This window comes from Heptranchias perlo, chromosome 3 (genome assembly GCF_035084215.1).
Source record: "Heptranchias perlo isolate sHepPer1 chromosome 3, sHepPer1.hap1, whole genome shotgun sequence".
NCBI classification, from domain to species: Eukaryota; Metazoa; Chordata; class Chondrichthyes; order Hexanchiformes; family Hexanchidae; genus Heptranchias; species Heptranchias perlo.
In genome coordinates this window covers 119,057,717-119,073,382 of record NC_090327.1, presented here as the reverse complement: position 1 = coordinate 119,073,382, position 15,666 = coordinate 119,057,717, and the positions used below count along the sequence as shown (strand labels likewise).

Below are 15,666 nucleotides of genomic sequence, written 5' to 3'. Positions count from 1 at the left end.
TTGTTGCGCGGTGTCCGTTCATCCGTTGTCGCAGTGTCTGCATGGTCTCGCCAATGTACCATGCTCTGGGGCATCCTTTCCTGCAACGTATGAGGTACCTGGTGGGTGGTGTCCTCTCGTGTGATGGTGGTGTCCGTGTCGATGATCTGGCATGTCTTGCAGAGGTTGCTGTGGCAGGGTTGTGTGGTGTTGTGGACGCTGTTCTCCTGAAAGCTGGGTAATTTGCTGCGAACGATGGTCTGTTTGAGGTTGGGTGGCTGTTTGAAGGCGAGTAGTGGAGGTGCGGGGATGGCCTTATCGAGGTGTTCGTCGTCATCGATGACATGTTGAAGACTGCGGAGAACATGGCGTAGTTTCTCCGCTCCGGGGAAGTACTGGACGACGAAGGGTACTCTGTTGGTTGTGTCCCATGTTAGTCTTCTGAGGAGGTCGATGCGATTTTTCACTGTGGCCCGTCGGAACTCAAAACTGGGCATCCATGAGGCGCTGTGGGCCAACAGCAGCAGCAGAATTGTATTCCAGCACAATCTGTAACCTCATGGTCCAGCATATTCCTCACTCTACCATTACCAACAAGCCAGGGGACCAACCCTGGCTCAATGAGGAGTGTAGAAGAGCATGCCAGGAGCAGCACCAGGCGTACCTAAAAATGAGGTGCCAACCCAGTGAAGCTACAACTCAGGACTACATGCATGCTAAACAGCGGAAGCAACATGCTATAGACAGAGCTAAGCGATTCCACAACCAACGGATCAGATCAAAGCTCTGCATTCCAGCCACATCCAGTCGTGAATGGCGGTGGACAATTAAACAACTAACGGGAGGGGGAGGCTCTGTAAGCATCCCCATCCTCAATGATGGAGTCAAGCATGTGAGTGCAAAAGACAAGGCTGAAGCGTTTGCAACCATCTTCAGCCAAAAGTGCTGAGTGGATGATCCATCTCGGCCTCCTCCCGATATCCCCACCATCACAGAAGCCAGTCTTCAGCCAAATCGATTCACTCCATGTGATATCAAGAAACGGCTGAGTGCACTGGATACGGCAACGGCTATGGGCCCCGATAACATCCTGGCTGTAGCGCCGAAGACTTGTGCTCCAGAACTAGCCGCGCCTTTAGCCAAACTGTTCCAGTACAGCTACAATACTGGCATCTACCCGACAAGCAGGTCAAATCCAATCCGGCCAATTACTGCCCCGTCAGCCTACTCTCAATCATCAGCAAAGTGATGGAAGGTGTCATCGACAGTGCTATCAAGCAGCACTTACTCACCAATAACCTGCTCACCAGGTGGCGTTGTTCCCATGTGCCTGCCGCCCTTGTCCTTCTAGGTGGTAGAGGTCGTGGGTTTGGGAGGTGCTGTCGAAGAATCCTCGGTGAGTCGCTGCAGTGTGGATGGGACACAGTGCGCAGATGGCGATGGGAGTGAATGTTTAGGGTGGTGGATGGGGAGCCAATGAAGCGGGCTGCTTTGTCCTGGATGCTGAAGATTGAGAGTAGGCTGATGGGGCAGTAATTGGCCGGATTGGATTTGTCCTGCTTTTTGTGGACAGGACATAACCTGGGCAATTTTCCAAATGCTTCAGCCTTGTTTTTTGCACTCACATGCTGGACTCTGCCATTATTGAGGATGGGGATGTTCACAGAGCCTCCTCCTCCTGTTAGTTGTTTAATTGTCCATCACCATTCACGACTGGATGTGGCAGGACTGCAGAGCTTTGATCTGATCCGTTGGTTGTGGAATCGCTTTGCTCTGTCTATAGCATGTTGCTTCCGCTGTTTAGCATGCATGTAGTCCTGTGTTTTAGCTTCACCAGATTGGCACCTCATTTTTAGGTACGCCTGGTGCTGCTCCTGGCATGCTCTTCTACACTCCTCATTGAACCAGGGTTGATCCCCCCTGGCTTGTTGGTAATGGTAGAGTGAGGAATATGCCGGGCCATGAGGTTACAGATTGTGCTGGAATACAATTCTGCTGCTGCTGTTGGCCCACAGCGCCTCATGGATGCCCAGTTTTGAGCTGCTAGATCTGTTCTGAATCTATCCCATTTAGCACGGTGGTAGTGCCACACAACACGTTGGATGGTGTCCTCGTTATGAAGATGGGACTTTGTCTCCACAAGGACCGTGCGGTGGTCACTCCTACCAAGACTGTCATGGACAGATGCATCTGCGACAGGTAGATTGGTGAGGACGAGGTCACGTAGGTTTTTTCCTCATGTTGTTTTGCTCACTAGCTGCTGAAGGCCCAGTCTGGCAGCTATGTCCTCAGGACTCGGCCAGCTCGGTCACTAGTGGTGTTACCGAGCCACTCTTGGTGATGGACATTGAAGTCCCCCACCCAGAGTACATTCTGTGCCCTTGCTATCCTCAGCGCTTCCTTCAAATGGTGCTCAACATGGAAGAGGACTGATTCATCAGCTGAGGGAGGGCGGTAAATGGTCATCAGCAGGAGGTTTCCTTGCCCATGTTTGACCTGATGCCATGAGATTTCATGGCGTCCAGAGTCATTGTTGAGGACTCCCAGGGCCACTCCCTCCTGACTGTATATCACTGAACCGTCACCTCTGGTGGGACAGGACATACCCAGGGGTGATATTGGAAGAGTCTGGGATGTTGGCTGAAAGATATGATTCTGTGAGTATGGCAATGTCAGGCTGTTGCTCGACCAGTCTGTGTGACAGCTCTCCCAGTGTTACTTTCCAGGACGACTGAGCTTGGTTTGTCTTTGTCCGATGCCAGGTGGTCCATCTGGTTTTATTCTTATTATGACTTTTTGTAGCGAGATTGTACAACTGATTGGCTTGCTAGGCCATTTCAGTGGGTGATTAAGAATCAACCACTTTGCTGGGGGTCTGGAGTCACATATAGACCAGACTGGGGTAAGGACGGCAGGTTTCCTTCCCTGAAGGACATTCGTGAACCAGATGGGTTTTTACGACAATCCGGCAGTTTCATGGCCACCATTACTGATACTAGTTTTTTGTTTATTTAATTAATTGAATTTAAATTCCCCAGCTGCCGTGGCGGGATTTGAACTCATGACTCCGGATTGTTAGTCCAGGCCTGGTCTCCGGATTACTAGTCCAGTAACATAACCACTATGCTACCATAGCCGAACAGGATGCACTGCAGCAACTCGCCAAGGCTTCTTCGACAGCACCTCTGAAACCCGTGACCTCTACCACCTAGAAGAACAAGGGCAGTAGGCACATGGGAGCAACACCATCTGCACGTTCCCCTCCAAGTCACACACCAGCCCGACTTGGAAATATGTCGTCGCTGGGTCAAAATCCTGGAACTCCCTACCTAACTGCACTGTGGGAGAACCTTCATCACACGGATTGTAGCGGTTCAAGAAGGCGGCTCACCACCACCTTTTCAAGGGCAATTAGGGATGGGCAATAAATGCCGGCCTCACAGGCAACGCCCTTATTCCATGAACGAATAAAAGAAAATCGAACCTGGGCTGCCTTAATCTGAACCGCTTGATGTCTCATCATGCATTGTGTTTATCAAGTGAACTATCGAGGGAGCCACCTCTGTTCTGGGAATTTCTTGCTTTTCCACACATCTTGGGGTCACACACTGATAGGCATTCTACGTACAATATTGTCATTGAGGTCATTATAAATATTCTGAGCAAGAGGGATGAAAAGACTGACCTGGGGAGACACCGCGAGTCGCAGCTGCTCTGTGAGAACTAATACCGGTGCGGAGAATGCTCTGTTTGCTAATTTCTACCAAATTTATTATCCAGTTTGAAAGCTTATTTAATGTCGGAGCTTTCACTTCAGTTGTAATTATTTTGAGGGACTGTGATGCTTTCTGAAAGTCAAGACCTATACTTATCCACCAACTCTTTTCCATCAAAGACTCCCAATAAATTTAATAGTAACAACTTGCCTTTGATACACTCAGGTTTAAATTTATTGCTGCGCTTCTTAGTGGATCTTGAATTGCATGTTTTATAATAGACTCCAGTGTTACTCCCACTCCAGATTTCAATGAAAAGGCCTTTAATTCCCAGGATTGCGCTTGTGATCTTGTGTATTAGAACTGCTTCAGTTGCAGCCAGCCCCTTGGGTTCAGTGCCCGTTAAAATTTATACCACATCAGGCCTCTTACTGTAATAAAAACAGAAAAGGCTGGAAACACTCAACAGGCCAGACAGCATCTGTGGAGAGAGAAACAGAGTTAACGTTTCAGGTCGATGACCTTTCATCAGAACTAGAAGAAGTTAGAGATTTAACAGTTTGTAGGCAAGTACAGAGCCAGTAAAAGGGAGGGGTGGGGTGCGGGGGATGCGGGGAAGAATAACCAAAGGGGAAGGTTTGTGGTCGGGTGGAGGGCAGGAGTGATTAAATGACAAAAGGGATGATGGTGCAAGGCAAGGAGGATGGTAATGGGACAAGTAAAGAAACAAAGCATGGGTCTAGAGGAGGTGTAAATGGTAACATCGGAACCATTACCAGCACCTGCTGTCTGAAAAAATGGGAGTGGTGCTTATGTTGAATTCACTGTTGAGGTCGCAAGGCTGTAAAGTGCCCAATCGAAAGATGGTGCTGTTCCTCGATCTTCCTTTGAGCTTTGTTAGAACAGTGTAAGAGGCTGAGGCCAGAGGTGAGAGTGGGACAGAGAACTAAAATGGCAAACAACCGGAAACTCAGGATCATGCTTGCGTACTGAACGGAAGTGTCAGCAAAGCGATCACCCAATCTGTGTTTAGCCTCCCAAATGTAGAGGGGACTGCATTGTGATCAGCGAATACAGTATACTAAGTTGGAAGAAGTACAAGTAAAATGCTGCTTCACCTGGAAGGAATATTTGGGGCCTTGGTCAGTGGGAAGGGAGGAGGTGAAAGGGCAGGTGTTGCATCTCCTGCGCTTGCATGGCACAGTGCTGGGAGAAGGAGAGCGTGTGTTGTGGGGGTATTGTGTCCTCTGACCTTCCATTGAGCATTCTTACTTGAAATGGGGCATTCCAATTATTTCCGAACAAATATTCACAACAATGCAACCTGTGGTGTAAATAAAAATTGAACAAATACAGACTCTAAATTGACACTCCAGTGCAGTACTGAGAAAGTGCTGCATTGTCAGAGATGCTGTCTTTTTGACAAAATGTTAAACCGAGGCCCAGTCTGCCTCCTTAGGTCCCGTGGCACTATTGTGAAGAAGTGCAGAGGAATTCTCCCCAGTGTCCTGGCAAATATTTAACCCTCAGCAAACACCACCAAAAACAAAAATAAAAGCAGAAAATGCTGGATAGCACTCAGCAGGTCAGGCAGCATCTGAGGAGAGAGAAAGAGAGTTAACATTTCAGGTCAATGATGTTTCATCAGAACGCCAGAAACAGATTATCTGGTCATCTATCTCATTTCTGTTTGTGGGACCTTGCTGTGCGCAAATTGGCTGCTGAGTTTCTCTGCATTACAATAGTTATTGCACTTCAAAAGTACTTCATTGGCTGTAAAGCGCTTTGGTTCGACCTGAATCCCTGAAAGATGCTATATAAATACAAGTTTGTTCTTTTGCGTTAAAACATCGAACGTGACTCGTGACTCATCCTCATCCTTTGTCCCATTATATATTTTAAGGCTTTCTACTTTCTAATGTAAATTTTAGGACAGTGTTCTGTAGTGGTGACTTAATTTGCCTCAGTCTGCAATGCCTATCCTTTCAGTACCACTGTTCACTATTATTTAACATTAGTTTCATTGTGTTAAAGAAATATTATATATTGTGAAAAGCATCATGGATGGTATAGAGTCAGTGGAAGGTGGTAATTTAATCTCTTGTGTTCAGATGACTTCCATAACCATTTGAGCTTTTCTTTCATGATTTATAATGTCCTCTGAACCCCCAGGATAAACGAGCCTTATCGCTCACTTCTAACCATCCATAATGCTGTACCCAGTGTACTTAAGTAATAATGACCAAGTGCCTGCCCCTTTCCGGAGAATTGATAATAAACAGATCAGACTGAAGGATGAGTCTGCCAGCTGAGACTTTCCACCCTCCGTACCCTGGCTCTTTTGAGCCATGACCTTTTTTTTTAGTAGCTTTCAAAAGTTATTAACTGTCTTGAACAGTAGCAGAAACTCTCCCTTGCTGCTGATGCACTGAATCGACTGACGTGTTAATATGTCTCGGCAGAATATTTTCAACCAGCCACGAGCACGTGTTGTGAATGAGGCCTGCGTGGAATCCTCAGCGTCAGCGAGAGGCCCTTTGAAACTCTCCTTCAAATCCTCCAGCTCTCTCGAGTCTCATTACTTTTAATTACCAGGGTTTTAAAAATCCTGCCTTTGACATAATGAATAACCGTCAGTACCAAGGAACAGATTACTGGAATCAATAATCTGATCAGGATTGTAAATAAGAATTACAAGTCATGAGGGTCCCCAGAGTGAAGCACTTCATAGATTAGAGGAAGGACTGTGGTTTTAACTTACTTCGCCACTAAGAACAGCTGTTTAAGCATCAATCATTTCTGTGCTTTTGGTGAGAAGGCATGTTTGAGTAACACAAATTTGAACAATGATATTTTTACATTTAAAAAAAAGGCCAAGTATTAACTTTTGTGTAATGGGTTTAACAAGAGGCTTGTCTGGTTTCTTAATCTAATCTTAAATATACTCTTTAAGCTGCTTCCTTCAATATTTTCTAAATTTATGACGTTTATTCTCTTAAGTACACGCCTCTTCCGAATGTGTAAAGATTGTGAAATTAGACCCAAATTCCTGTGGAAAACATACAGCCCCAGACATGAACATCTGCGCAGTGCTTTGGTACAGTGTCTAGCCAATTGTGGATAGTATGTTTTTAAACGCTGATGAGTTGGGTAATAGGCAGGTTAATTGACGGACAAGACCAGAAGTCTTGGGGTTCCTGATACCCTATCAGTTGAGTTCATTATTACTGTTGTAATATAGCCTTGACAAGTTTTGGAGTAAGCCTTCTCATCTTTCGTTGTTTCCTTTCTGTCTGCTGTAGGAACTATGTGCTGACAGTGGGGTGGTAGCATTTTATACTTGGAGGTAGGGGTCATGTTTTATACAACAGAAAAGGATAATTGCCAACTTGTGAATTGGTTTGAATGATCCCATGTCTCTTAAGAGTGCATGAGTTCTTATTTTTCATAACGACTTGCCCTAACCCCTGGTATCCAGCTCTGTGTGAGAGTTTCATTGTCCACAATTGTTTTTTTAAGATTCAGCATTGAGTCAGTCAGAGTATTAGATAAAGAAGTTGTGTCGAATCACTAATGCTCCTTTCACATTACAGCACTGCTGTCAATAGCAGCCCCACAATGTAAAACAGATCACACTGCCTCTGGTGGTAAACACACACACACACTACCACTCCACCCCCCGCAAAAACCATAGCTTACATTAAATTGAGTGATTTTTACACATCACTCTATCCAACAAGAATAGTTTATTGCTGTCATTTTTAATAAGGCAATTATTCATAAGTGAAGGTTGAACAAAAGACCCACTGTCAAGATATAATCTTATTGTGGAACACCCTTGTTTTTCTGCTCTTTTCAGTAATTGTTATCTGCACAGTAGCATTCTTGTTTGATCTGTGGCCTCTGTTAAATTATCTTTTTGATATTTTGGAAATATTGCAGTGTCAAGCATTTGCTAAAGATTAGAGCTGGGAAGTGCTTCAAAGAAAATGGGATAATTTTAGCTGTCCTGACATGGAACAAGCGATTATAATGTTTCTGTATTCATAAATTACCTGGAAACTATATTGAGGCACACTATTAATTCCAGACATCCTTTAAATGAATCCCTGTGTCTCCCTCTCCCCTTTCTCTTCCTTCTCCTTTCTCTCCCTCTGCCTCACTCCCTCTCTTTCTCTTGCTCTCATCTTATTTGGACAATAAGCGACTTCTGACTGTTTTCAATGTGACTTTATTTGGAAGATGGAAATAATAGCAGCTTATTAAAACCATGTTGTGCATGTATTTTAAGTGGTGGTGTGATTTTATTCACTCTTTAAATTTCTCCATTCAGTTTGGATAATTTATGAACAAGTGATGGTTGCTGCTATCGACTGCAGTCGAGATGACTTGGCAATGGTAGGTACCGATACAATTTTGGGACCTTTTCCCAGTTCTGTCTCACTGCTGTTTTAAGCTTTGAATTTAACATGTACGCAGTCATTAAATTCAACGACAGAGTAGTGGTGAACGGTTGTTTTTCATACTGGAGGGAAGTATTCAGTGATGTGCCCCTGGGGTCAGTATTAGGCCCACTTCTCTTTTTGATATATGTTCATGACCTGGACTTGAGTATACAGGGTATAATCTCAAAGTTTGCAGATGACACAAAACTCGGAAATGTAGTAAACAATGTGGAGGATAGTAACAGACTTCAGGAGGAGATAGACAGACTGGTGAAATGGGCAGACACATGGCCGATGAAATTTAATGCAGAAAAGTGTGAAGTGATGCATTTTGGATGAGAAGAGACAATATAAACTAAATGGTACAATTTTAAAGGGGGTGCAATAACAGAGACCTGAGGTGCGCATACAGAAATCTTTGAAGGTGGCAGGACAAGTTGAGAAGGCTGTTAAAAAAGCATATGGGATCCTGGGCTTTATTAATAAAAGCATAGAGTACAAAAGCAAGGAAGTTATGCTAAACCTTTATAAAACACTGCTTAGGCCTCAGCTGGAGTATTGTGTTCAATTCTGGGCACCATACTATAGGAAGGATGTCAAGACCTTAGAGAAGGTGCAGAAGAGATTTGCTAGAATGGTTCCAGGAATGAGAGATTTCAGTTGTGTGGAAAGACTGGTGAAGCTGGGTTTGTTCTCCTTAGAACAGAGAAGGTTAAGGGGAGATTTGATAGAGGTGTTCGGAATCATGAACGGTTTTGACAGAGTAAATAAGGAGAAACTGTTTCCAGTGGCAGAAGGGTTGGTAACCAGAGGACACAGATTTAAGGTGATCGGCAAAAGAGCCAGAGGTGACATGAGGAAACATTTTTTTATGCAGCGAGCTGCAATGATCTGGAATGTACAGCCTGAAAGGGTGGTGGAAGCAGATTCAATAGTCACTTTCAAAAGGGAATTAGATAAATGCTTGAAGGGAAAAAATTTACAGGGCTATGGGGAAAGAGCAAGGCAATGGGACTAATTGGATAGCTCTTTCAAAGAGCAGACACGATGGGCCGAATGACCTCCTCCTCTGCTGTACCCAATATGATACTATGCATGCTGGTTAAGAGACTAAAAATTGCCTTGATTTCTGCAGTGTACAGTGGTTTTCCCACTACTTCATGCCTAGCAGAATTATGCATACTTATTTAGAGATATAACCCAGTATATAAATGTAAAGGCTCTGGGCTGATGGGGTTAAATGAAGTAGTAGAGTGGGTGGATGCTTGAGTGGAGCATAAACACCGGCATAGACCAGTTGGTCTGAATGGCCTGTGTCTGTGCTGTAAATTCTATGTGCTGGAATGGAGGACTTCAAACTGAGAAACTTGAGAAGATATCTGTATCCAGAAGAGACCCAAGTAATCTAAAATTGTAGGCTTTCGTAGATAAAGGCTGTATGGCCCCTTTAGAAGTGCCGTTGTTGTGTTCGCTTTGTGAGGTTGCTTGTCATTTTCAGGTTTTCCTTCTGCCTTCCCCAAGTCATTTTATTCGCTACCCAGACGGTCTCCTAGGTCACGTGCCAACTGCAGCCGAGGAGGGGAGCCTGAGAGTACACCTACACCTTTAATTCTTCCTGCGTTCCCCCACCCTCCTGCTATATGGGTCAGTAACTTCCCCAGTAACCTGGCAGCTCAGCAGGGTGGTTGATTTTAGGTGCGAGCCCAACTCTTGTCACACTGCTGGGTTTGCTGGCCTTAATCATGTGCATTAGATGTATGCCTCATGCTGAGCCTTTTTGGCATATCTTCTATACTCAACTGCTGACTCTATACCCATGTCCTCTCCATCACAAAGACCGCCTCCTTCCACCTCCGTGATATCATTCTCTCTGCCCTTGCCTATCTGTTGCAGACCCCTCATCCATGCTTTTGTTATCTCCAGACTTGACTATTCTAATGCCCTTCAGGCTGGCCTCCCATCTTCCACCCTCCATAAACTTGAGTTCATCCAAAACTCTGCTGCCTGTATCCTAATGCACACCAAGTCCTGTTCACCCATCACCCCTGTGCTCGCTGACCTATATTGGCTGCTGGTCCACCAGCGCCTTTAATTTAAAATTCTCACCTTCGTGTTCAAGTCCCTCCGTAGCTTCGCCCCACCCTATCTCTGTGACATCATCCAGCCCTACAACCCTCCCAGATCTCTGCGCACCTCCAATTCTGGCCTCTTTTGCATCCCCGATTTTCATTGCTCCACCATTGGCGGCTGTGCCTTCAGCTGTCTAGGCCCTAAGTTCTGGAATTCCCTCCCTAAACCTCTCTGCCTCTCTTTCTTTGACCCTACTTAAAACCTACCTCTGACCAAGGTGTTTTAATGTCCCCTTCTTTGTCTCGGTGTCAATTATTAACACTCCTGTAAAGCGCCGTTCAACGTTTTACGACATTAACGATGCTATATAAAAGCAAGTTGTTGTTATACACCTACCCATTATGGCAGGTTGCCTTACAGGAGATCAGCTACTATTGTAAATACTTCCTGTTCATGCTCAGAAGTATCCAGGATATATGTAAGGATAAAAGTGAGACTGTGGCTCATCTCTTAATATATATTGTGAGTTAGTGGTTTCAGTGAACTTCGGAAGTCAATCTGATGGCTTTAATTGCAAATTGCAGCAATGCTGACCTGTCTAGTAAAGTCCAATGACTATCCGCGCACCGTTAACGATCATTCTGCAGTACATTTAAAAAATGCCAGAGACAGAAAGGAAAAATCCGCAATAATTCACAGCAGGCCTATCTGAAAAGAGAATGGTTAGTGTTTTACTTGGAACCTTCAGATGTTGACAAACCTGCTCTGTGTATTAATTTTTTTTCATTAATTGAAATTTTTTTCAATATCCGTTTTTATTGCTTTATCACATATAACTTAAATTATAGGAATGGAGGTTATGCTGATAAGGTTAAATGAAGAGTGGTGGGAGGAGGCTCATGTGGAGCATAAACATCAGCATGGACCAGTTGGGCCGAATGGCCTGTATCTGTGCTGTACGTTCTACGTAATTCTATGTAAAATTTAGGTTTGCGTAATTTTTTTCCCCCTGTTCCTGTGTCTACACAGTTTTTATCTAAAATACAAAGGAAGTTCAGAAACTGGTGCCAGTAATGCTAAGTGACCAGTGCTCTAAACGCAGTTTGAGTGGCCCGTTTAAAATGGAAATCTGAGGGTTATTTTTTGGTCATCAAAAATAAATAAATAACACTATGCATTTTGTGTGCTAGTGCCTCGAGGCCAAGGATAAAAATTTAACCACAACCTTACTGTGGAATAGTGTGCCCGTGTTCTTTCAGTCATTGTTTAGACTTGAACGGCAAATGAGAGGAATTTTAAATTGGAAGTGAAAGCCTGCTTCCTAAGTGGTTCAGATTTACAACATTCTTTCTGTGCGTAATGTCTACCGATTACATATTTTGGAATGGATCAGAAATGCTACCTTGCTGCACTGCTTCAAGTCTAACAAGAAGCACCTGGGCATCATTCTGTGACATTTAAAACTAAATGTCAAGACAAAGAAGGCACAGAAGAGAAAATTCCCTTTGCAGGGGCTGTTTTTATAACGAGGAATTTTGCACACCCCACTTCAAAACAAAATCTAAATCCAAAACACCACCTTAATTTCAATTTGGCTTGTTGCATTGAGTTGGTCCAAAGCCAAGCTTTGGGCATTTTGGGGAGATTTCGTATACATAAAAATGTACAAGTTTCACAACAATTAAGAACATAGGATGTTAAGGATCAGAACAAGTCATTTGAACCCTTTGAAGCTTATTCCATTCATACGTCATCTTACCATGTCTAATATCTGACTGCATTTTGAATGTTTCTTATGTCTTTCACTCTTCCATCTTACCTGGTAAATTATTCCAAATCTACATATGAAGAGGAGGCCGATAAGCTCCTCGAGCCTATTCCACCATTCAGTTAGATCATGGCGGATCTGTACCTCAACTCCATTTACCTGCCGTTGCTCAATATCCCTTTGATACCCTTACCCAACAAAAATCTATCGATCTCAGTCTTGAAAGCTCCAATCGACCCCAAACATCCACAGTCTTTTGGGGGAGAGAATTTCAAATTTCTACTACCCTTTGTGTGAAAAAGTGCTTCTTGATTTTGCACCTGAATGGCCTAGCTCTAATTTTAAGATTATGTCCCGTTCTTGATTTCTCCTACTAGAAGAAATAGTTTCTCTGCATTTGACCTATCAAATCCGTCTAGCATTTTAAACATCTTGATCAGATCTCCTCTCAATCTTCTGTACTCAAGGGAATACAAGCCAAGATTATGCAACCTGTTCTCATAATTTAACCCTCTAATCCCTGGTATCATTCTGGTGAATCTGCGCTGCACCCCCTCCAAGTCTTTCAAATGGGAGCTTATGAAAGGCTTTCTGAAAATCTATAGAGTTCCACTATTTTTGTAGGGGTATATATTTGTCAGGTAAGGGTATCAAGGGATCTGGAGCTAAGGTGGGCAAATGGAGTTAAGATACAGATCAGCCATGAACTAATTGAATGGCGGAACAGGCATGAGGGGCTGAATGGCCGACTTCTGTTCCTATGTTCCTATTGGTAACATCCTCAAAAAAAAAAAGTCAGAGTTTTCTCCAGCAGAATTTTCCCCCAGAGCTACTTCTTGAACCTTTTATCTTGTAATTGTTTTCATTACTTTACATTCTATTGATGTTAGTTTGCCCAAGTCAGATTAGTGCCCCTCTTAAATATGAGTACCATGTTTACTTCAACCCTGCAGATAGGCTGCAATGCACAAACAAGAGGAACAAACTGGTGGCTCAGCCAGAATTGAATTGGTGCAATTTATTTCAGCAGCAATTTTAACTGTTCTGACCAGGCCGACAGGTCGAGTAGATTTGGGCTGGTTCAGATTGAACCACACTGACGGTCAGAACTGATGCTTGTTCATTCCTTGCTCAGAAACGAAACTGATTGGCAGTGGTCAATATTCGTATGTTAATGTAACATTGACATCCCACTACAAGCATGTTCGAGTCTCCCAAGAGCATTCTTATGAGCAGGAAGTTCTCACCGCAGCCAGGCTTGCCTAATGTATAGGGTCAATGGGAAGGAAACTGGGGCTAGGGAATATGCTGGGTTCTTATGTTCTAGATTATACTCCCAGGTGGATTTCACTCTCCTGAATTAATGTCCAAAATTTTAATATAAAATGTTTATAAGCAACTGTTATGTTGTATCAGCAACTGTACCATAAACAATGAATTGGTGAGTATGGTAAAATGATGCACCTTCATCTTCAAGTATAATAAATGAGCATTCATGCAATATGTGTAACTGTCACCTTACTCATCCTACTCTACCTAATATGAAATTACACAATCTCTCTTTTTAAATAAAAATTATTGCATCATTTTTAAAATTCTGTTCACAAGGTACATTTCATGTTGGCTTTATTTGTGAAAGAGAAGCCCTCCAGTATTCTATAAATCCATACTTTTGGAATTTTGCTTTTTCTTCAAAAAGTACAATTGACACATTTGATTGGTAAACAGAATAAACTGTAGATCACCTCTATCGAGTACATCAGCTCCAATGGGTAAGGAATAACGTACGGTATACGTATGGGTACTATGTGATACAAAGTTTTCTCACGTCAAAGACAAGTGGGAAAATCAGACTATTACAAAATAACACTAAATTGTAACATAGGCCAAAGCAAAGCATATTCACTTTGCACCATTAAGTTTATTATTGACTCTTAATAAATGCTTAGTTTATAGAGAACAGATTAGATCATTTGTTACTGGTCATAGAATTGTTAAAGTTCCTTGTTAGTAGACCATCAATATATTTTAACTTTAGTGAAAGTATATATGAGGGACATGCAAAACTTATGTTTCTGTTTTACGTGTTACTCCGTCCACAGCTGTGTCTGCACGAACTCCGAAAACAATTTCCAGGCAGCCACCGAGTGAAACGATTGACTGGCATGCGATTCGAATCCCTGGAAAGGTACTTGAGAACTTGTTCATTTTGTTACAGAAGGGTAAGAGTAGGAATTATGAAAAGGTTAAACACATGAAAGGCGCACATTTCATTTTCCAAATGTTTTTACATGACTTGTGTAAAATATTTTTCCCACCTTTAAGGATTTAATAATTGCTTCTAAACTCTTTGAAGCAGATAATTGGCAAATGAAGGAAAAGGTCTTGCACATTTGTTGTCTAGTGTAAGTTCATGCATTAAATTGTGATCTTAGCCAGCCACTTGGTAACTAAGAATATTTATTGCATCTAAACACTTGATTGTGTAATAAGACCAACTATTCGCATGCTTTACTCTTTCTCAAGGTATGAAGATGCCAACAAGATGTATGATGCAATTTTACAGGAAGATGCAACAAACACAGTAAGTAAAACTGGTTTTCAGTACATTTTCGGGGAAGGAGTCACAACATGTTTAACAGTCGATGTCACCTGCTCGATAAATGGTTAACGGAGAAGGGAAAACTCCTCCAGTATTAACTGATTCCTTTGTATAAACTGATTAGTTTGGTTACTACATTGTTGGAATAGTTAGATTATTAACCAGCAGATCTAAGTTCAACTCTCAGCCTTTATTAACATTCTTACATTGTCTAACCTCACTTGGTTTGGTCACCTGGTGTTGGGAGGGAGGGCCATTCATGAGGGCCCTTCCCAAACACTGGCTCACCCACAGGAGCAGTCAACAGCATTAGTGGAGATCCCCATGGTGGAAGTGTCTCACCTTCAGGGCCAGGGATACGGGGACAAGATTAATTTGTGTGATTGGTGTTGGGCGCTAATGGAAACCTAATGATTCAACAAACTATTCCAGCAGTTTAAAATACATTGTTTCCTTCCTATTTGTTCTTAACAAAATGGTACAAAACCTAACCTCAATGCCATGGAAGTCAGGAGTCTACTACTGGTGTCACACGTTCACAATGTGTTGGGGTCAAAGCTACTGGAAAAATATAAAAATACCCACTGTGTAGCATGAATAAGGATTTGTTTCTCACTTCCCTCTCCACAGGATTGCAGTAATCCTGGGTCGGTGTTTAAAATACTGTTTGCATGATGCTGATACTGTTTAGTTACCAAGTAATTAAAATTCTGCGCAATGGGGCGAATTTGGTTGAGAGAAAGTAGGGGAAATATGTTGCTTGCAAGAGTGTGGTTCGGTTTTTAGTAATTTCAGCCCAGTGATTGGTGAGGGGGAAGGTTTAGCTTTCTTACCTGTCGATTATGCGGAGTGCAGGCTGATTAAATAGATGCAAACAGATGAAGGGATCAAAACCAACTGCCAAATAAAACACAGTACTTCAAAAGTTGCACGAAAGTGTTATCGGCCAGGATTTATATGAAGACGGATTGCCTCCTGGTATTCTTTTAGATCTGCAGCTCGGCAACATCTGCCGTAATAGTGTGTCAACTACCTTGTGGATGTGTAACAGTCAAAACGCTGACTGTTCATTTTGTCTTGTCATTT

General features: G+C 43.0%; 1 protein-coding gene across 2 annotated transcripts in view; it reads left to right on the top strand.

Moving 5' to 3' along the window:
- emc2 (ER membrane protein complex subunit 2) overlaps positions 1-15,666 on the top strand; it is a 92,766-nt gene that overhangs the window by 22,512 nt on the left and 54,588 nt on the right. For both annotated transcript variants that reach the window (XM_067981759.1, XM_067981755.1), the window contains exons 3-5: positions 8,029-8,093; positions 14,081-14,166; positions 14,505-14,562. In XM_067981759.1, coding sequence (XP_067837860.1) covers positions 8,029-8,093; positions 14,081-14,166; positions 14,505-14,562 — 209 coding nt within the window. The remainder of the gene's footprint in view (positions 1-8,028; positions 8,094-14,080; positions 14,167-14,504; positions 14,563-15,666) is intronic.